Below are 23,766 nucleotides of genomic sequence, written 5' to 3' on the forward strand. Positions count from 1 at the left end.
CAACGCTCCGGAAGTCGACTCTAGCCTCGGTACTGTGGAAGCGCTCCGCCAAGTTAATGCACTTAATGCACTTAGAGCATTTTCTGTGGGGACACACACACTCGAATATATAAAACCGATTTCTAAAAAACCGACTTCTATAAATTCGACCTAATTTCGTAGTGTAGACATACCCTAATAGAAACATAAAACAATGTGCACAGTTCTCCTCCTGCGGAGAGAGAAAAAGAACAAACCATACATGATAGATGCTAATCACATCGCTTAAGGCACTAGTAGAAGTACTACTGTTGGCTCCTGGAGTAATGACATGGTATAAGGATCTATGCAGAATAGAAGTTGGTCACCTCCTGACCTTTCAATCAAGGTTTTAGAAAATAGACCCTCTCTCTGGTGCTCTTTTCTTGTTTGTCTGGTCACTCAGCTCTTACAGTGCTGACTCCCATTGTTTCTGCTTTCTGAGAATGTGCCATATTGAGGGAAGGGAAGGAAAGGTAACCAGTAATTAGCAACGGAGTACTTTGTGTGGTATTTCTTTTCTGTTCTCCCACTGGGAGGAGGTCCCTCCTGGATCTTGAGCCTTGTAGTGTTTAATCTCTGCTTCTGGCAAGGTCAGTGCATGGTTTACCTTGCCCTTTCAATTTGATCTATTAGGCCTTGTCTACCCTACAAAGTTTTGTTGACAAAAGGCAGCTTTTGTCAACAAAACAGTGAATGCACACACACTGCAAGGTGACTTTTGGCGGCAAAAATGCCCTGTTTTGGTGACAAAATACAAACACCCCGATGAGAGACATAAGGCTTTTTCCTTTAAATTTTTGTCGACAAAGTGCCAGTGTAGACATCATGCTTGATTTTATTGCTTTAATTGGCCTCCAGTAGGTGTCCCACAAAGCCCATCATGACTGCTCTGGTCAGCAGTTTGAACTCCAATGCCCTGCAGCCAGGTAAACAACCATCCACCCCTACCCCTTAGCAGCCCTGGGAATTTTTGAAATTCCATTTCCTGTATTCTCGAGGTGAAGACATCTCATCTCCTCTTCCCAGGTGACCATGGCAGGTTATCACAGCAAACGCTCTCCTGCTTGGACTACTGCGGAGCTGCTAGATCTGTTCAGTATATGGGGAGAGGAGGCTGTGCAGTCCCAGCTGTGCTTGAGCTGTAGGAATTGTGATACTTACAGGCACATTTCTCAAGGCTTGTGCGAAAAGGGCTATGATCATGTTGCAGTGCAGAGCAAAGATAAAGGAGCTGAGGCAGGCGTACCATAAGGTGAGGGAAACCATAGCCCCTGTGCTGCACCTGAGACCTGCTGGTTCTATAAGGAGCTGGACGCTATCCTCTGTGGCGACCCCACCTCCACCTCCAAGAGCCCCATGGATACTTGGCGGGACTGGAGGCAGTGGAAAGAGGACCTAACCCAGAGGATGAAGTCATTGATGAAGAGGTGGAGTTAGATGATGATGTGGAGCTCCCAGCGAGGTCACCCAGTGGGGCAGGCAGCCAGGAACTGTTCACCACTCCGGAGGTATCTAGTCAGTCTCAGCAGTTGCTTTCCAGTGAGTAAGAAGCAGGAGAGGAGATGCCTGGTAAGTGGCTGTGGTTTGTGTAGTGAGGAGGTAGGTTCAAGGTATAGAAATGTACAAGGCTGGCTGTGTTTCTGTATGCTGGACATTCCCTTTGTAGCTAATCAGTACAGTGGAATATCGTGTTGATGCACACTGAGATCTCATGGGAATCCTCCAGAGAGATCTCCAGGAAAGTTTCCCGGAGGTACCGGTAATCCTCTGCCGAAGGCTCCTTGGCAAAACAGCTTTGTTCCTTTCCCCCATTGTAGGAAAATTTCCTGCACCATTCGGCAATCACTTGTGCAGGGACCAAAGTGGCACACAGGCGAACAGCATAGGGAGCAAGGCGGAAGCCACAAGCATGTAGTGTATGTACCCTCGTTTCCCTGCTTACCCTTAGCAGTGAGATAGCTGCTAGAATGAACCCCACCTGTGGAAAAGTGTGGGAGAATTTTAGAAATTTTTCCCAAGTTGGCTACACCACAGCCCTTGCAGAGCGAGTGCCCTTTTCCCCAAGTGAAGCACCCCCGCCAACACTCATCACGCTTTGGGTGTTCACAGAGATGTGTGCTTGCCAAGGGTCAGTGAGAAAGTGATTGTTATGTTGCAAAAGGTGTATTGTATTGAAATATTTCAATGCTGTGCATGAATTTAACAATCATGCTTCTGTGCATTGTTCCTGAAGATGCATGCATGCATTGTGCACCTTCCCAGACCACCCTGCGTTGATGTCAGTGAAATGCCCATGGTGATCGACAAGTGGCTGCAACACCCTGGAGAAGTACCCTTCCTATTGATGTACTCCGTCAGAAGGTGGTCTGGTGCCAAATTTGGAATATATGTGCAATCTATCACCCCTCTACAGTTAGGGAAACCCATTTCTGCAAAGCTGTCCACTATTTCGTGCACATTTCCCAGAGTCACGGTCCTTCGTAGCAGGATGTGATTAATTACCCTGCACACTTGCATTAACGCAGCCCCAATGGTCAACTTCCCAACTCCAAATTGATTTGCAACCAACCAGTAGCAGTCTGGAGTCACCAGCTCCCACACAGCGATTGTCTCACACTTCTCTACCAATAGGGCAGCTCTCATTCTGGTGTCCTTGTGTCGCAGTGCTAGGGTGAGCTCTGCACATAGTTCCAGGAAGGTGGTTTTTCACATCCAAAAGTTCTGTAGCCACTGCTCATCCTCCCACAACCTGCATGATGATACGATCCCACCATTCAGGGCTTGTTTCTTGAGCCCAAAAGCAATGGTCTACCCTGTGCAGCTGTTCTGTGAATGCCAAAAGCAATCTGAAGTTGCTCCTATCCATATCACACAGCATGTCAGGCAACTGGGAGTCTTCTTCACTTAGGAACTTCGTGATTAACTGCACTGCCATTCGCGGTGTCTTCATGACAGTTAACAGAGCAAAGGAGAGCAGTGTGGGATCCATACCTTCTGACAAAGATGCCAGGGTGTACAGCAAAGAAGGGTCATTGAAAAATGCCGTGAAAGAAAGCCGGAAGCCCCTGGAGTGTTGGGACAGAAAGCAATGCCTCACGGAACATTGAGCCGAGTCCCAAGGTGTGCCGCGTTCTGCTCCACCTTCCCACAACACCTAGTGACTGTCGAGCTGGACTGTGGGATAGGTACCCACAATATATTGCCCACACTGTCAATGATAGTGCTCCACCTGTGGACGCACTCTTCTGACAGAGGGAGCGAGTGTGAACATGACATTCCGATTTTTATTATGCCGATTTTTGAGTGTCAACATCAGTTTTGTCGACAAAACTTGGTAGTGTAGACAAGGCCTAAGTTTTTCATAGATTCTAAGGTCAGAACAGACCATTGTGATTATTTAGTCTGACCTCCTGTATAACACAGGCCATAGAACCTCCCCAAAATAATTCCTAGCTCTTATCTTTTAGAAAAACATCCAATCTTATTTAAAAATTGCCAGTGATGTAGAATACACCGTGACCCTTGGGAAATTATTCCAGTAGTTAATTAATTACCATTTCTTGATCATTGCCAAAGAGGCAGGAGAGACTAGAAATAGGTGATGTGTGCTACAGGAGGCTAACCTGAGAAGGCGGGGCACATCCCTGCAAACCTGAAGATCAGCGAGGGGGAGGAAAAGAGAAATCAAAGACCACAGGGAGAACTGGAGGGGAGGGAAGAACAGAAAAAGAGGGAGGATCAGAGAACTAAGGGGGGAGAGAGGAGAGAGCTGGCAGATGGTAGAGAAGTAGGTTAAACTCCCTTGACTCTTACAAATGAGCACAGCCCAAGATGAATAACAAAAATTTATTTCAAAGTTTATCAGCCTAACTGGAAACAAAGCAGACAATATTTAAGGAGTAGTCATCTGTGACTGTTAATGTTGCAAGTCAGTACAATGACTCAGAAAGTTAGTCTACAATTTTAGTGTGGTAAATGCAGATCAGAACTGATGTAAAGTCTCTTGTGATTCATAGCTGAACTTTAAGGGTATAATTCAGATCCTTCACATGGGTGAGAACTATTAAATTAAACAAAATCTTTCTGGGATAGAGCAGATATAGGTAGGATTAATAAACTATTAGATCAGTTGAAAAGTTCTAATACATCACACTTAACCTCCTCATTTCCCATTTTGAATCAATCCCAACTCTGAAGTATTACAACTTAAATTCTAAAGACTTTGAATAATCTTTGGCCCATCCACCATGGGCCATTTACACGTGAGGGAACCAGTTACACATAGTAATTTCCCAGCACACTTAAACTATGAGTTGACCTTGCAGTATACACAGGACCAAACTGTTTTTACCATGTACCCTATGTGTGCTCTAGCCCTGCAGCACCAAGGCTATAACCTGGTTTAGGGACTCAACACAAGTACTCCTTTTCTTTTAACTAAAATAGGTCTTGTTCTCTGTCTGCACTGCAAGACTGAGGGTATGTCTACACTACGAAATTAGGTCGAATTTATAGAATTCGGTTTTTTAGAAATCAGTTTTATATATTCAAGTGTGTGTGTCCCCACAGAAAATGCTCTAAGTGCATTAAGTGCATTAACTCGGCGGAATGCTTCCACAGTACCGAGGATAGAGTCGACTTCCGGAGCGTTGCACTGTGGGTAGCTATCCCACAGTTCCCGCAGTCTCCGCTGCCCATTGGAATTCTGCGTTGAGATCCCAATGCCTGATGGGGCTAAAACATTGTCGTGGGTGGTTCTGGGTACATATCGTCAGGCCCCCATTCCCTCCCTCCCTCCGTGAAAGCAAGGGCAGACAATCGTTTCGCGCCTTTTTTCCTGAGTTACCTGTGCAGACACCATACCACGGCAAGCATGGAGCCTGCTCAGCTCACTGTCACTGTATGTCTCCTGGGTGCTGGCAGACGCGGTACTGCATTGCTACACAGCAGCAGCAACCCCTTGCCTTGTGGCAGCAGATGGTGCAATAGGACTGGTAGCCGTCATAGTCATGTCCGAGGTGGTCCTGGTCGCCTGTGTGAGGTCGATCAGGAGCGCCTGGGCAGACAGAATCATAGAATCATAGAATATCAGGGTTGGAAGGGACCTCAGGAGGTCATCTAGTCCAACCCCCTGCTCAAAGCAGGACCAATCCCCAATTAAATCATCCCAGTTAGGGCTTTGTCAAGCCTGACCTTAAAAACTTCTAAGGAAGGAGATTCTACCACCTCCCTAGGTAATGCATTCCAGTGTTTCACCACCCTCCTAGTGAAGAAGTTTTTCCTAATATCCAACCTAAACCTCCCCCACTGCAACTTGAGACCATTACTCCTTGTCCTGTCCTCTTCTACCACTGAGAATAGTCTAGAACCATCCTCTCTGGAACCACCTCTCAGGTAGTTGAAAGCAGCTATCAAATCCCCTCTCATTCTTCTCTTCTGCAGACTAAACAATCCCAGTTCCCTCAGCCTCTCCTCATAAGTCATGTGTTCCAGACCCCTAATCATTTTTGTTGCCCTTTGCTGGACTCTCTCCAATTTATCCACATCCTTCTTGTAGTGCGGGGCCCAAAACTGGACACAGTATTCCAGATGAGGCCTCACCAATGTCGAATAGAGGGGATTTGATTGATAGAGGGGAACGATCACGTCCCTTGATCTGCTCGCTATGCCCCTACTTATACATCCCAAAATGCCATTGGCCTTCTTGGCAACAAGGGCACACCGCTGACTCATATCCAGCTTCTCGTCCACTGTCACCCCTAGGTCCTTTTCCGCAGAACTGCTGCCTAGCCATTCGGTCCTTAGTCTGTAGCTGTGCATTGGGTTCTTCCGTCCTAAGTGCAGGACCCTACACTTATCCTTATTGAACCTCATCAGATTTCTTTTGGCCCAATCCTCCAATTTGTCTAGGTCCCTCTGTATCCTATCCCTGCCCTCCAGCGTATCAACCACTCCTCCCAGTTTAGTATCATCCGCAAATTTGCTGAGAGTGCAATCCACACCATCCTCCAGATCATTTATGAAGATATTGAACAAAACTGGCCCCAGGACCGACCCCTGGGGCACTCTACTTGACACCGGCTGCCAACTAGACATGGAGCCATTGATCACTACCCGTTGAGCCCGACAATCTAGCCAACTTTCTACCCACCTTATAGTGCATTCATCCAGCCCGTACTTCTTTAACTTGCTGACAAGAATACTGTGGGAGACAGTGTCAAAAGCTTTGCTAAAGTCAAGAAACAATACATCCACTGCTTTCCCTTCATCCACAGAACCAGTAATCTCATCATAGAAGGCGATTAGATTAGTCAGGCATGACCTTCCCTTGGTGAATCCATGCTGACTGTTCCTGATCACTTTCCTCTCATGTAAGTGCTTCAGGATTGATTCCTTGAGGACCTGCTCCATGATTTTTCCGGGGACTGAGGTGAGGCTGACTGGCCTGTAGTTCCCAGGATCCTCCTTCTTCCCTTTTTTAAAGATTGGCACTACATTAGCCTTTTTCCAGTCATCTGGGACTTCCCCGGTTCGCCACGAGTTTTCAAAGATAATGGCCAATGGCTCTGCAATCGCAGCCGCCAATTCCTTTAGCACTCTCGGATACAACTCGTCCTGCATGGGTGCAGGGACTAAAGTTGGAGTGACTTGATCAAGTCATTCTCTTTAGTCCAGCAGTCAGTCCTATTGAACCATTTTATGGTGAGCAGGCAGGCGATACGGATTGCTAGCAGTACTATTGCATCATCTTCTGCCGGGCAGCCATGAGATGTGGATGGCATGCAGTCCTTCTGCACCATCTGCTGCCAGCCAAAGATGTAAAAGATAGATGGAGTGGATCAAAACAAGAAATAGACCAGATTTCTTTTGTACTCATTTGCAAACCCGCCCCCCGTCTAGGGGACTCATTCCTCTAGGTCACACTGCAGTCACTCACAGAGAAGGTGCAGCGAGGTAAATCTAGCCATGTATCAATCAGAGGCCAGACTAACCTCCTTGTTCCAATAAGAACAATAACTTAGGTGCACCATTTCTTATTGGAACCCTCCGTGAAGTCTGCCTGAAATACTCTTTGATGTAAAGCCACCCCTTTGTTGATTTTAGCTCCCTGAAGCCAACCCTGTAAGCCGTGTCGTCAGTCGCCCCCCCGTGTCAGAGCAACGGCAAACAATCGTGCATCTGAGTTGAGAGTGCTGTCCAGGGCAGTCACAATGGAGCACTCTGATGGGGCTAAAACATTGTCGCGGATGGTTCTGGGCACATATCGTCAGGCCCCCATTCCCTCCCTCCCTCCGTGAAAGCAAGGGTAGACAATCGTTTCGCGCCTTTTTTCCTGAGTTACCTGTGCAGACACCGTACCACGGCAAGCATGGAGCCCACTCAGGTAACCGTCACCATATGTCTCCTGGGTGCTGGCAGATGTGGTACTGCATTGCTACACAGCAGCATCAACCCATTGCCTTGTGGCAGCAGACGGTACAATACGACTGGTAGCCGTCATCGTCTTGTCCGAGGTGCTCCTGGCCACGTCGGCTGGGAGCGCCTGGGCAGACATGGGCGCAGGGACTAAAGTTGGAGTGACTTGATCAGGTCATTCTCTTTATTCCTGCCAGCAGTCGTATTGAACCATCTTATGGTGAGCAGGCAGGCGATACAGATTGCTAGCAGTCCTACTGCACCATCTTCTGCCAGGCAGGCAAGAGATGAGGATGGCTAGCAGTCCTACTGGACCGTCCTCTGCCGAGCAGCCATGAGATGTGGATGGCTTGCAGTCCTTCTGCACCGTCTGCTGCCAGCCAAAGATGTAAAAGATAGATGGAGTGGATCAAAACAGGAAATAGACCAGATTTGTTTTGTACTCATTTGCTTCCCCTTCTCCCCCGTCTAGGGGACTCATTCCTCTAGGTCACACTGCAGTCACTCACAGAGAAGGTGCAGCGAGGTAAATCTAGCCATGTATCAATCAGAGGCCAGACTAACCTGCTTGTTCCAATAAGAACAATTACTTAGGTGCACCATTTCTTATTGGAACCCTCCATGAAGTCCTGCCTGAAATACTCCTTGATGTAAAGCCACCCCCTTTGTTGATTTTAATTCCCTGTAAGCCAACCCTGTAAGCCATGTCGTCAGTCGCCCATCCCTCCGTCAGAGCAACAGCAGACAATCGTTCCGCACCTTTTTTCTGTGTGGATGCCATACCAAGGCAAGTATGGAGGCCGCTCAGCTCACTTTGGCAATTAGGAGCACATTAAACACCATACGCATTATCCAGCAGTATATGCAGCACCAGAACCTGGCAGAGTGATACCGGGCGAGTAGGCGACGTCAGCGCGGTCGCGTGAGTGATCAGGACATGGACACAGATTTCTCTGAAAGCATGGGGCCTGACAATGCATGCATCATGGTGCTAATGGGGCAGGTTCATGCTGTGGAACGCTGATTCTGGGCTCGGGGAAACAAGCACAGACTGGTGGGACCGCATGGTGTTGCAGGTCTGGGACGATTCCCAGTGGCTGCGAAACTTTTGCATGCGTAAGGGCACTTTCATGGAACTTCGTGACTTGCTTTCCCCTGCCCTGAAGCGCATGAATACCAAGATGAGAGCAGCCCTCACAGTTGAGAAGCGAGTGGCGATAGCCCTGTGGAAGCTTGCAACGCCAGACAGCTACCGGTCAGTTGGGAATCAATTTGGAGTGGGCAAATCTACTGTGGGGGCTGCTGTGATGCAAGTAGCCCATGCAATCAAAGATCTGCTGATATCCAGGGTAGTGACCCTGGGAAATGTGCAGGTCATAGTGGATGGCTTTGCTGCAATGGGATTCCCTAACTGTGGTGGGGCCATAGACGGAACCCATATCCCTATCTTGGCACCGGAGCACCAAGCCGCCGAGTACATAAACCGCAAGCGGTGCTTTTCAATAGTGCTGCAAGCTCTGGTGGATCACAAGGGACGTTTCACCAACATCAACGTGGGATGGCCGGGAAAGGTACATGACGCTCGCATCTTCAGGAACTCTGGTCTGTTTCAAAAGCTGCAGGAAGGGACTTTATTCCCAGACCAGAAAATAACTGTTGGGGATGTTGAAATGCCTATATGTATCCTTGGGGACCCAGCCTACCCCTTAATGCCATGGCTCATGAAGCCGTACACAGGCAGCCTGGACAGTAGTCAGGAGCTGTTCAACTACAGGCTGAGCAAGTGCAGAATGGTGGTAGAATGTGCATTTGGACGTTTAAAGGCGCGCTGGGGCAGTTTACTGACTCGCTTAGACCTCAGCGAAACCAATATTCCCACTGTTATTACTGCTTGCTGTGTGCTCCACAATATCTGTGAGAGTAAGGGGGAGACGTTTATGGTGGGGTGGGAGGTTGAGGCAAATCGCCTGGCTGCTGGTTACGCGCAGCCAGACACCAGGGCAGTTAGAAGAGCACAGGAGGGCGCGGTACACATCAGAGAAGATTTGAAAACCAGTTTCATGACTGTCCAGGCTACGGTGTGAAAGTTCTGTTTGTTTCTCCTTGATGAAACCCCCCACCCCTTGGTTCACTCTACTTCCCTGTAAGCTACCCACCCTCCTCTCCTCCCTTCGATCACCGCTTGCAGAGGCAATAAAGTCATTGTTGCTTCACATTCATGCATTCTTTATTCATTCATCACACAAATAGGGGGATGACTACCAAGGTAGCCCAGGAGGGGTGGTGGAGGAGGGAAGGAAAATGCCACACAGCACTTTAAAAGTTTACAAGTTTAAAATTTATTGAATGCCAGCCTTCTTTTTTTTGGGCAATCCTCTGTGGCGGAGTGGCTGGTTGGCCGGTGCCCCCCCCCCCACATTCTTGGGCGTCTGGGTGTGGAGGCTATGGAACTTGGGGAGGAGGGCGGTTGGTTACACAGGGGCTGTAGTGGCAGTCTGTGCTCCAGCTGCCTTTGCTGCAGCTCAACCATACACTGGAGCATACTGGTTTGGTCCTCCAGCAGCCTCAGCATTGAATCCTGCCTCCTCTCATCACGCTGCTGCCACATTTGAGCTTCAGCCCTGTCTTCAGCCCGCCACTTACTCTCTTCAGCCCGCCAGCTCTCCTCCCGGTCATTTTGTGCTTTCCTGCACTCTGACATTATTTTCCTCCACGCATTCGTCTGTGCTCTCTCAGTGTGGGAGGACATCATGAGCTCAGAGAACATTTCATCATGAGTGCAGTTTTTTTTCTTTCTAATCTTCACTAGCCTCTGGGAAGGAGAAGATCCTGTGATCATTGAAACACATACAGCTGGTGGAGAAAAAAAAAGGGACAGCGGTATTTAAAAAGACACATTTTATAAAACAGTGGCTACACTCTTTCAGGGTAAACCTTGCTGTTAACATTACATACATAACACATGTACTTTCGTTACAAGGTTGCATTTTGCCTCCCCCCACTGCGTGGCTACCCCCTCAATCCTCCCCCCTCCCCGTGGCTAACAGCGGGGAACATTTCTGTTCAGCCACAGGCAAACAGCCCAGCAGGAATGGGCTCCTCTGAGTGTCCCCTGAAGAGAAGCACCCTATTTCAACCAGGTGACCATGAATAATATCTCACTCTCCTGAGGATAACACAGAGAGATAAAGAACGGATGTTGTTTGAATGCCAGCAAACATACACTGCAATGCTTTGTTGTACAATGATTCCCGAGTACGTGTTACTGGCCTGGAGTGGTAAAGTGTCCTACCATGAAGGATGCAATAAGGCTGCCCTCCCCAGAAACCTTTTGCAAAGGCTTTGGGAGTACATCCAGGAGAGCCGCGAATGCCAGGGCAAATTAATCCTTTCACATGCTTCTTTTAAACCATGTATAGTATTTTAAAAGGTACACTCACCGGAGGTCCCTTCTCCGCCTGCCGGGTCCAGGAGGCAGCCTTGGGTGGATTCGGGGGGTACTGGCTCCAGGTCCAGGGTGAGAAACTGTTCCTGGCTGTTGGGAAAACCGGTTTCTCCGCTTGCTTGCTGTGAGATATCTTCAACCTCATCATCATCATCATCATCTTCTTCGTCCCCAAAACCTGCTTCCGTGTTGCCTCCATCTCCATTGAAGGAGTCAAACAACACGGGTGAGGTCGTGGTGGCTGAACCCCCTAAAATGGCATGCAGCTCATCATAGAAGCAGTATGTTTGGGGCTCTGACCCGGAGCGGCCGTTCGCCTCTCTGGTTTTCTGGTAGGCTTGCCTCAGCTCCTTAAGTTTCACACGGCACTACTTCGGGTCCCTGTTATGGCCTCCGTCATTCACGCCCTGGGAGATTTTGACAAAGGTTTTGGCATTTCGAAAACTGGAACGGAGTTCTGATAGCACGGATTCCTCTCCCCATACAGCGATCAGATCCCATACCTCCCGTTCAGTCCATGCTGGAGCTCTTCTGCGATTCTGGGACTCCATCATGGTCACCTCTGCTGATGAGCTCTGCATGGTCACCTGCAGCTTGCCACGCTGGCCAAACAGGAAATGAGACTCAAAAGTTCGCGGTTCTTTTCCTGTCTACCTGGCCAGTGCATCTGAGTTGAGAGTGCTGTCCAGAGTGGTCACAATGGAGCACTCTGGGATAGCTCCCGGAGGCCAATACTGTTGAATTGTGTCCAGAGTACCCCAAATTCGACCCGGCAAGGCCAATTTAAGTGCTAATCCACTTGTCAGGGGTGGAGTAAGGAAATCGATTTTAAGAGCCCTTTAAGTCGAAATAAAGGGCTTCATTGTGTGGACGGGTGCAGGTTTACATCGATTTAACGCTGCTAAATTCAACCTAAAGTCCTAGTGTAGACCAGGGCTGAGGCATGTTTTAACTGTATCATGGGATGTAATTGGGTCTTCTTATGCTGCCCCTCTATAACTGAGTGAAATTTACTCTATGGGAATAAAAAGAATGTGAATACAGTCAAAGCACATCAACATGGCATTGCTAACACAAGTGGGTTTTTGACAATTGAAGTATGTGAAACTGGCTAGTCAGTTGAGTTTCTGCTGAACATAGCATAGGGTAGCCAAACCCCCCTCAAGTGATATGTGACTTTAGGACCCAAGTTAGCAAAGCATTTAAGTAATTGCTGAATTTTTATGAACAGGGATGGACTTAAGCATGTGCTCAATGTTAAGCTTGTCCTTATGTGTTTTGATGACTTGTTAATGTATGTACATTACAGTATACACTCCTTGTAATGAGTAATATAATCTCTCTGTAATATTCCCTACTGCGCTTTAACACAGTACTGTTTCAAAAGCATGACATTAAAGCAGTAGCTCTCAACCTTTCCAGACTACTGTACCCCTTTCATAAGTCTGATTTGTCTTGTGTACCCCAAGTTTCACCTCACTTACAAACTAGTTGCTTATAAAATCAGACATAAAAATACAAAAGTGTCACAGCACACTATTACTGAAAAATTGCTTACTTTCTCATTTTTACCATATAATTATAAAATAAATCAATTGGAATATAAATATTGAATTTACATTTCAGTGTATAGTATATAGAGCAGTATAAACAAGTCATTGTCTGTATGAAATTTTAGTTTGTACTGACTTTGCTAGTGCTTTTTATGTAGCCTGTTGTAAAACTAGGCAAATACCTAGATGAGTTGACGTACCCCATGGAAGACGTCTGCATACTCCCAGGGGTATGCATATCCTTGGTCGAGAACCACTGTATTAAAGCACGCTCGGGAACCTTTAGTGCATGCCAACAGGGTCTGCATGGATCAATCAATGTGCAATGCATTAGTACACTTCAAAAATCACACTCCTGTAGTCCACTCTACTTCTTTGTGCAGACAAACCCTTAGATACAAGTAACCATTTCCAGTTCTTTTCTGGTGTTAATAGGATATACACCTTTTTTTTTTTTTAAATAGTATCAGGAATGTTTTGTCAGTGTTCATTGGTTAAAACCTAAAATCAGAAGCCCTAGAGGGACCTCAGGAGGTCAACTAGTCTACATGTCTGTTCTGAGGCAGGGTTAAGTATTATGTGACAGAGATGTGATGCATAAAGGCCTCCCAAAGTTTCAAATATTGATACACCAAGCTGATTAATGTTGTTTCACTTGTACAGAACGAGACTACAAACTGAACACTTGCCTGCACAATTCTACATGCTGTTCTGAATCAGTATTTTATGTCATAACTAGTGAACTGAAAGTTCCATTTCGTGTTACGATATGTTCTCATTTTGCTCCTGCTAGATCTTCTTCTGACCCACACCCAGAATGGCTCAGACTTTCAAACTCTCATTAGAATGTTTTTTTGTAATTGGCATTTATAGTTGAACTCGTTCTATGTTAGCAGCTTTTCCAGATTGAGATGTCTCCATTTCAAAGATTTGAAAAGCAAGAGTTTAATGGCAATTCCTTTAGCTCATAAAATCAAAAGAGTTGTCTCATTGAGTCTGAGGAAGTGCTGCTGAGGTCTGATTTTTCATAATTCATCCCAATTTTTCTGTTATATTTTTGAGTGAATTTAATGTACCTGAAGGATATCAGATTGATGGCTCTGGATCATGAAGTCTTGTATTACAGAAGAGCTGTGTTGTGGGCAGCAGTCCTGCAAACTTCCCCACAGTACCCCATTAGCTTGCCTTAACTCTGTTATGTAGACATCACCTTCATGGATGAGGGAATAGTTCTCTGGGCCCACTCAGCCCTTGGGCTCTCTTGAAAATGCCATTAAGGGGAACAACAGTGATAATAGTTTTCCATTGTGAAAACTTGTGCTCAAGAAACTGACTGACCCCACCCCACTCACTGCAAATAGATCATCAAACAGCTTTTACTAGTGATAACTTCTAGCAAACATTGGCATAGGCCAGATTTAAACCAGCGTGTTAGAGGTGAAAGACTCTATATGTAATTGTCAAAAATAATAGAAATCAGTGGATGCTAAAACCCTGCAAATTCCAAGGCCCTGGGTCTCCCTGTGGATTTCCCCCAGACTTTGAGGTTTTGTACAAAATCTAAACTTTCTTAAATAAAATCAACTAGCTTTTCTTGTTCTGAACATTACCTCCCAATAACATTGCATTAGTTACCTTCTGATGGGTAATACACAAATTACACTGTGTAAAGTCAATGACAATTTTGCTGTTGGATTCAAAAGATATATTATGAGCCTGAAAGAGAAGAAGTTCAGCATGATGGGATGTTAGATCAAATGCTTAATTAGGGTAATTTTAAATACTAGCATTTCACTACTACTTGTAGCAGAAATGCGCAGCTAATGTGCTAAACCTGGCAACATTGATCTCTGGAAAAAGGCTGCATATTTTAAATATGCAAATAATCAGATATTTGGGAGGCTTTAAATACTTATTTCTCCCCGGTAGTACAACCAGACAACTCCATTCAGGGGAATTTCTCAATTTTGTGGAATGTGCTGAAAAAAATTCCAGCCATTTGCTATTTTGTTGCAAATGTCAGTATATCAGCTTCCCTTTTTTATCAGTCCCTGCCTCTGCCCCCTACATCACTCTTCTTCCCAGAAATTAAGGACCTCCTGCACCCTGACCCACCAATATTTGGTTTTAGGAAGAAAGGGAAGTAGTTGATAGTAGTTATGCCATTCTGTTAGGGAACGTGATCTCAGTGACCGTCACACAGCTCACATATTGAGTCAAATACTTAAATGAGAAATCTTTGCCACACCAAGCTCATGACTAATGCCAAGGCAGACATCTGTTCGCACAATTTTTGCAATACATAATTTTTAATTTCCATCAAATTTAGAAACACCAGTCTCCTTGGAAACTATTGGAGAGCTAAATTAACAGTAAACAATTTATTCTGAGTGGTTTGCCAACTTCTTTTCACAAGTAGGTATAATGATCCCCTGTGCTTGGGCTGATAGCAGGGTTTGAACCTGGACCTTCAGTGTTAAAAACAAACTTTTCCCACTAGCTATTAAGCAGCATTTGTAGTAGACTCCTCCACCTATGTAGATCAGCCACTGGAGGGGAACAAAGACTCATGCTCATCTAGCGTGGGTTACACAAAGAACTAGATGCCTTCCTTGTTCCTACCTGTACAAGATTGCTTAACAGCAAGTGGAGGCTAACAACCCTGCACTGTGCATTAGGGTTTGCAGCATCAAGCCTATAAAAATGGGGTATGAAAATCATACACCATTCCCTCTACACATGTGGAATGTTTCACTTATATTGATATATGTATAATATTGTGTTGGTTTTTTTGCACTGATATGAGTTGTAAATCATTCTGAACACTGGTCTTTGTATACTCTGCCCACAGTAACATAGTGTGCTCTCTTTATCTGCAATCCATTAAGAGGGAATTTCATATCAGCTTTAGGAAATTGGCACTTTTTTGTCAACCTTACAAAAAGTTGTGAATCTTAAAGCCAAGCAGACAGAGTAATCACGGCTGTGAACCAAAACTGTTGTAGTTTGGTCTGATACTTGTGTTGTTTACATTTTCATGTTGATAAAAGGACTCTGCTCCCACACCCTTTTATGATGTAGTTTTCTCTGTCTGTAGTGCCAGGACCAAATTCCTCTGGTGATAACGGCATCAGTATTGCCATGATAATGATGGCCTGGGTGGTTATCGCTCTTGTCTTGTTCTTGCTGAGACCAACTAATCTAAGAGGATCCAACATGGCTGGAAAACCGGCCAGTCCACATCATGTAAGTATGTCAGTGTCTTGAAGCACCCTACCTAAAGAATCTAAATAAAATATCTAGATTTAGGAACATTTTTAAAGTACACTACATTATATTCATTAGTTTTTCCCCAAAACTGTTTTCCTATGCTTTCTACTGCTATTTTTTGGTATCACATTAATATTAAAATGTATATGTTCCCTTCTGCAGAAGTCTCTCAGACTAGAAATAATTAAGTCTTTTGTTTAAAGTGTGGTTATATTCTGAAAAGTAACTAAAAACAAGATCTCAGTGAATAGATCTGCTCCCTCTGCCTATTTAGAGCCATAACTGCCAATTTTATTGACAAAATTAAGGCTATGTCTACACTGGCACTTTTGTCGTTAAAAGTTTTGTCGCTCGGGGGTGTGCAAAAGGACTCTCCTGAACGATAAAAGTTTTAGCGATGAAAAGCGCCGGTGTGGACAGCACTTTATCAGTGGGAACCCTGCTCCCGGCGAAAGAGCTACCACCCCTCATTCGGAAAGATTTTATTTTTTCGCTGGGAGAGATAAAGAGCAGCTACACAGTGCACCGTACAAAGACGCGGCAGCGGCACACCCACACCATTGTGAAGTGTGCAATGTAGACATAGTCTAAGTTGTCACTGATTATACTTCTGTGAGACCTGCAGGGCCAACACAGCTAAACCACTCTGCCTTAGGTTGAGCCGCATTCGATTCCTTGTGGTGAACCATAAACAGAAGTGTTATGTTCTGATTAGGTAATACCCACTCAAAGCCACAAGATGAACAGCAGTAACCAACGGCCTCAATTTGATCTGCAGAATCTTTATCAAGATGGCAAGAACTGAGATGTGTTTTTAGGATAGTGATTAACTCTTCCCCCCCACCCCCATATCTTTTTTACTTTACACTGAGCACATATGATGTGGAAATAGTTGAGATGATAAACATGATGTAAGGGACCAGGGCATAAACAGTCTGACCTAACAGTCATAAGTGGGGTGAATTCTGCCCATTAGGGCCAGTAGTCACCAGGCAGGAGTTGGAGGGCTCACAAGGGCCAGGCTCCATAAGCAAGAGTCAGGATCAGGCTGGAGTCAGAGACCAGAGATCAAGCAAAGTCTAGCTTTGCCACAGGCCAAACTCTGTGTGGTTACTCAAACAACTTTCTGGGGCCAGGGCCAGATTAACTTTTTGTGGGCCCAGTGCCAAACATATTTGTGGGCCCCCATGGGGCAAGGTGCAGGGTGGCGTGATGGTCAGTCTCCACAGTGAAGGGCGGGCTGGGGGCAATGAGGCACAGCGTGGTGGGAGCAGCCCCGCTCTGTGCAGCCCAGCAGGAGGGCACTGTTCACGAACCTGCAGCTGCCAGATGCACACTGGCCTACCCAGCCCTGTACTGCCAGCATGCCCCTTCCCCTTGAGGGCGGGCCCGCACCACACCGCCCCCCCTGCCCAATGCCCCATCCTTATGCCCAGCGTCCCCTGGCCCAGAGACCTCCATCACAGATCTCTATGCCCAGCCCCCACCCCTCCCAGAGACAGGCCACTGGTTGCATGGAGGTGGGAGATTACCCTGCAGCCTCCCCCACCCCATCCTGGGACAGGGACTCGGCAATGAGGTTGCACCCGACTCTGATACAATGCAAGGGCCAGGCCTGCCCCAGAAACACCCTGAGGTCCTGCCCCCCTGGGCTAGGCGTACCTGGTGTGGGTGATCAGGATCAGCCTGGCAGCAGGATCCAAGCGCAGAGGACTTAGTGTAGGGGGATCCAGGTGGGGGTAAGAGAGTTCTCTGTGGGGCAATCTGGGTGCGGGTGGCTCCGTGGGAGATCTGGATGCACAGAGGTTCATTGAGGGGTTCCAGGTGTAGGGGCAATGGGACTCTGCAGGGGATCCAGGTGAAGGTGTTTGGGGCTCAGCGGGGGGGGTCTAGGTGCAGGGGAGGTGGGGTTCATTTGGGTGGGGGTCCAGGTGTAGATGGTTGGGGCTCAGTGGGAAGGGTGTCTGGGGGGGCTCATTGGGGTGATACAGATGCAGGGAAGGTGGGACTTGTCAGGGTGAGGGCTTGATGGGTCTGCTTACCAGGGGAGCCCCAGCTTCTGCTAAGGGGATGCCGCATACTGGACTCCAGCTTCACCCCTGCCCTCGCTTCCCCCGTCCTTTCCCTTTCCCATCCCAAGCCTCTTTCCCAATGCTCTATCTCCTCCACATCTCACCCTCTTCCTTCCACCCTGCCTCTTCCCCCCTGGCCCCCACTTCCCCCATTGCCTCCTCTCCCCCATCTTATGTCCTTCCCCACTGCCCCATTTCCCCACTGAAGGGAAAAACAGAATTGTTTGTTATTTAGTTTGAATATTAGAGGAGGATTTCATTCTTTTTATAAGTCATGCTTGGTAGACTAGAATTTCTAAACCAGTGCATTTTTTTCCCTTTTGTACAACCAGGGACAAGAACCACCAGCCCCACCCGTGGATTAGACCTTCTAATGCTGGAAATGCTCGACTGCTAAAACCTTGCACGACCAAATGCACGAAAGTGACCAGAGTACTAAATCCCATTCAATACTATTTTCCTTTTGCATTTACATAAAGCAGGATGATATTATTTTGGTATGGAACAACTAGGAGCTATTTCACTTTTAAGTTAATTCTTGCTTTATATATTATTACCATTCCTAGTAGGTGATATTTGAATAAACAATAAGGAGCTGCAGGGGGTGGAGTTTTGGTTGTTGTTTTACTGTGGACATTCTAGTCATTCTCTTTTTGTTACAATGATTACAATATATAATTTCTTTGCAGTGGTCTCTGGCATAATTCAAGGAAAATTTAAATCCTTGTGCATTTATAGTCATTAAAAGTTATTTTTCAGATTAATTCTCTTTTTTCCCTACATATTTTGGAAACTTATTTGCAAACATGAGCGTGAGTTTTTTGTAGAAAAAGTGAAATTACTTTACCTTTACCCAGTGATGAGCTGCCAAAATCTTAACAACTGGTTCCCTCCTCGAGGGGGATTGTGGCCTGCCCCCAGCCCCTGTGACTCCTGCTCCATCCAACCCCCCGCGTTCCTTGACACTCCCCCCAGACCGCCGCCCCATCCACCCTCCTCCCCTGTCCTCTGACTGCCCCCAGAACCGGACAGGAGGGTCTCGTGGGCCACCATAGTGGGTGCCCACCCCACCCTGCCCCTAAGAGCCAGAGGGACCTGCCAGGGGGCGAGGTGGGGAGTCCCAGCGGTGCTTACCTGGGGCGGCTCCCAGGAAGCATCCGGCAGGTCCCTCTGGCTCCTAGGGGCAGGGTAGCATAGCTAGGGGGGAGCAGGGGCAGCGGCCACTCCCCCAACTGATCACATCAAAAGTGGTGCCTTAGGCACCGACTCCATGGGTGCTCCGGGGCTGGAGCCCCCACGAGGAGAATTTGGTGGGTGCAGAGCACCCACTGGCAGCCCCGCACCTGGCCCCAGCTCACCTCCGCTCTGCCTCCTCCCCTGAACGCACCGCCCCGCTCTGCTTCTCCAACCCCCGGCTTCCCGCGAATCAGCTGTTCGCACGGGAAGCTGGGGGTGGGCTAAGAAGCAAGCAGTGGCTTCACGCTCAGGCCCAGGGAGGCGGAGGCAAAGCGGAGGTGAGCTGGGCGGGGGGCGTGAGGAGGGCCGCCCGTGCCACAGCAGGTAACCCGGGGAGCAGGGGAACCTCTCCCCGCCCCAGCTCACCTCCACCTCCCTGGGCCTGAGCGCGAAGCCGCTGCTTGCTTCTCAGCCCTCCCAGGCTTCCTGCGTCAACAGCTGATTCGCGGGAAGCCGGGGGGGTGGAGAAGCAGAGCGGGGCGGCGCGTTCAGGAGTGGAGGCAGAGGTGGAGTGGAGGTGAGGTGAGCTGGGGCCAGGCGGGGAGAGCACCCACCGAATTTTCCCCGTGGGTGCTTCAGCCCCGGAGCACCCACGGAGTCGGTGCCTAAGGCGCCACTTTTGGCCGGTTGTTAAATTTAGAAGCCCTTATAGAACCAGTTGTCCCTCGTGGGACAACCGATTCTAAAAGGGCTTCTAAATTTAACAGCCGGTTCCAGCGAACCGGTGTGAATCGGCTCCAGCTCACCACTGCCTTTACCTTGCTGTTCAGAGCAGCTTTAACTCTTTGGACCTCCAACATAGTTTTTAGGGCTGTTGCAAAAGCATGGATCATCTGCTGTAATGAATGTACATCTATGTGTGTGGGCATGAGAATGTGTCTGAAAATTATCACAATCAAAAGCTTGTCTTATGTGTAAGGAATTTACACAAAAGATTATTATCACCAAAATCAAATTAAATACATTCACCAATAAGTGAGCTGTCTAATTCAATGTATTTTAAAGACAACTAAAACCTGGGCAACTAAATATTAAATTCTAAAAGAGAATTGTTTACAAACTTTACAAAAAGAAAAATCTACTGACACGTATCCATTACAATTTTCTGTCCTGAGTATAATCTTATAATAATCAATATCTTAAATTTTTTGCTGCAACACGTAACAAGATCAAAACGTTATCAACCAGTCATTAACTTCAGAAAGTTATTTTCACTTACTTACAATTTGATTTTTACCTACATATTGTCATAATCCTTACCCTTTTGATTCTTACCTATTCGTTGTTGGATTGTTCAATACAGAAATTGCAGGTGAAGATCTATGGCATATATTTTCCCTTTAATGTTGGTGTGTGTGTGTGCATGCATGTGCATCTTCCGTTGGAACTAGTGACAGTGACTTTTTTAAACATACATTAAAGAATTTAAGAACATTTTAAAGACATACAGAAAAGTGACATTGTATATTTTTCTTATCAATTTGAAAAATTAATGGGAATAATGTAAAGGACAGTTTTGTGTGACCAGATGGCTATGGAGCTACTTTCCACAAAAGTAGGGAGAACAAATATGCGGGGAATTAATGGCCTGATCCTGCAACCTTTTACTCGCATGAGAACGCCTTACTTTTGCAAGTAGCAAAGGGGCTATTCATGTGAGTAATGATTTGCATAACTGGGCCGTGGAAAAATACTACATTGGATCCCTTTGTTATCAGAGATAGGCTTGTCCTCCTCAGGGTAAATGGCAGGTCAGCCAAATTGTCTTGTAAACACACAGTACAGACCCGAGAAAATGCTTTTATAATTTGATGTATGTAACTGTGCCACTGAGCTTCTTTGTAGCAGTGTGCTGTGTAATACAGCACCTATAGATAGGAAGCATTAGTAAAATAATAATATTGGGCCAAATTCTCTGTTAACCTGATGCAACCTTACAGAAGAGAATGGGATTGCAACAGTGTAATCGAGAGAATTTGTCCCAATATGACTGATGGCAGTATAGGCCACAAACACTGTGTAAGAACATTACTGGGATACACTATCCAACTACTAGTTTTTGCCTTCCTAGTACATCTTTGGAATAACATTTTGAACTGCGTAGGTAATGTGATATCTTTTTATGGAACCAATAAAAAATACTTACATGGCCTACCATACCTGCGTTTTTTTTCCCCCAAGAATCAATGGCCAGGGCCATCCCTAGGAGAGTGTGGGGCCCAGGGCGGAAGTGACGAATCCCTCACTTCCGGGACCAACCGTCACTTTCGGGACTGACTGCGCTGGCCAATTGTGCTGGCCCACGGGGCCCCCCAAAGCGCAGGGCCCAGAGTGGTTGCCCCAATTCGCCATACCCTAGGGACAGCTCTGTCAATGGCCAAAAGTCTTCAAACTTGGGTGCATTAAGTTAGAAGCCTAACTCCATATGTAAGCACCTAACTGGAAGGGGCTTCATTTCAGAGATACTGAGCAACTCCAGCTCCTGTTGAAGTCAATGGGACTTGCAGGTGCTCAGCACCTCTGAAGATCAGACCACTTCTATTTAGATGCCCTAATATGTATATAGAAGGCATGCTTTGTGCACCCTGCTTTGAGATTTTTGCCAATATATAGCCATAGATGTTTGTACATTGTAATCCGAGAAATTTTTAATTGTGTTCTGTGTTGAATCAATGTTTTTTTTTCTTAAAATTCTGCTAGTCAAAATGTCCGAACAGTTTTATACATATATAATTTCCTTATGTAAATTGCTATTTAAAATTTTCTGTGTGAAAGAAAAGCAGTGGAAATATTGTATAGCAAAATGTTTTGTTATGTAGCCAGGCCACTATCCCATGCCAACATGTATGCCTTTTAAATTCTGAGATATTCTCTCCAGTATGTAAACTTCAGACCAATAATACTGCTTAAAGTAATACAGCTATTATAAGGCTGTATTTTGCCACTTTTATTCATGTTATTTTACTCAACAAGTAGCTCCATTGTAATTAGTTTGACTATTGTCAGAGAATGTTCTAGCTGCAGCATCGTTAATAAAGGTGGCAGAATCTAGCCCATAATAATAATTTGTGATGAAATAACTGCATCGTGATTACAAAACTGAACACTGTACATTTTAAGAGGAACCCCTTGGAAGAGATTAGAAGGATGTAAAGTTTAAGACCATGATCAATTTTATATTAAAGGTTTGAGGCTCAGCTAATAAGAGAGAAGTTGTAGCAATTAAAGAAATAAAGAAGAGAGTTTATGTTTATACCTTCGTTTATAACTTTGTTAAAATAATAGTATTTTAGCATCTGCTTAACACAATTATTATATTCTGAAATGAAAAATCATGTGTGTTCATATAGTGTCTGCAGTAATGTTGCCTTGTAACGTTTACCTAAAGATGAAAAATGATAATGTGATGTACCTGATGTAAATTGGTGGTTTAAAATGTCTGAATCATGCCAAACAAAAATCATGTCTGTGCCATTTGAGGTTTACTATTAATCTTCTACTGAGTATTTGGAACTGGGATAAAGGGCTTGTACTATGCACTTTTTATTGACAAATAAATTTCAAATCTTAGTAACCTTTTGTTCTTGTCTGAATTTCTTGATAGAATCACAATTGCACCAATCTAAGAACAACTTTGACTAATTTTAAAGCTCATCTCAAATGATCTACCAGTTAAAAAAATAATCAACCAACAAATAACAACACAAGATTAGATTGTTAATAAGGGCTAATTACAAAAAATGACATTGTCGTGCATGGATTCTAACTTTTGATATGAGCGCAGACCTATATGCAACCCAAGCTAGTCAGAATAAATGGTGGCAAGTTCAGAGGTTTAAGATACTTTGAGGACCAAGACATGGATTTCCCCTCTGCCCTTTGCATTGGAACCTTTGGCCCAGAAAGTTAGAAATAACACAATAGAAGGAATAACAATAGCAAAGACACAAAATAAAATTGTTACAGTAGAACCCCAGACTTACGAACAACTTGGGAATGAAAGTTGTTTGTAACTCTGAAATGTTCGTAACTCTGAACAAAACGTTATAGTTGTTCTTTCAAAAGTTTACAACTGAACGTTGTCTTAATACAGCTTTGAAACTTCACTATGCAGAAGAAAAATGCTACTTTCCCTTCATTTTTTTAGTAGTTTACATTTAACATAGTACTGTGTAGTATTTGCTTTTTTGGCGGTGGCGGGGGGGGGGGGTCCTCTGGTGCTGCCTGATTGTGTACTTCCGGTTCTAAATGAGGTGTGTAGTTGACTAGTGAGTTCGTAACTCTGGTGTTCGTAACTCTGAGGTTCTACTGTATAAGTATATTGTCACGTTATTTAAAATCAAAATCTGTTAACTCAGGGGTTCAACACTTTTTCCATCCATGGTTTACTGGAGTGCGCCACTCAAATCCCACAATTCTAAGTGGCTACACTGGATTGTGGGATTTAGGTAAATACAGCCAGAATCTGTGTCGTCATTTTTAGGATGCTGCATGGACTGGGGGAATGTAGGTGGGGCTGGCTGGTGAGAGACTGATACAAGTGTTTTTTCCCTTTCTGCCCATACAGAATTCAGCTTCAGGGTAGTACCATTTCCTCCAGAGCTGAGCACTGAGGGAAAAGTGGAGTGCTGAGGAGATGCTATGGGCTGGGTGGAGCAAAGGGTGTAGCTGCAGGAGGTAATGACCTGCTCCATTCCCCTGCTTTCTCAGTTTTTGTTGGGTCTTACTAATTACAGGATGTTGGTGCTTTTCT

The 23,766-nt window shown here is 45.7% G+C and overlaps 1 protein-coding gene across 1 annotated transcript in view; it reads left to right on the top strand.

The window, feature by feature from the left end:
- The window catches only part of SMIM14 (small integral membrane protein 14), a 91,728-nt gene extending 69,141 nt beyond the window's left edge, over window positions 1-22,587 (top strand). The window contains exons 4-5 of the mRNA XM_048848540.2: window positions 15,533-15,681; window positions 18,110-22,587. Coding sequence (XP_048704497.1) covers window positions 15,533-15,681; window positions 18,110-18,142 — 182 coding nt within the window. The 3' untranslated portion in view covers window positions 18,143-22,587. The remainder of the gene's footprint in view (window positions 1-15,532; window positions 15,682-18,109) is intronic.
- The last annotated feature ends 1,179 nt before the right edge of the window (window positions 22,588-23,766 follow it).

Source organism: Caretta caretta, chromosome 4 (assembly GCF_965140235.1).
Source record: "Caretta caretta isolate rCarCar2 chromosome 4, rCarCar1.hap1, whole genome shotgun sequence".
NCBI classification, from domain to species: domain Eukaryota; kingdom Metazoa; phylum Chordata; order Testudines; family Cheloniidae; genus Caretta; species Caretta caretta.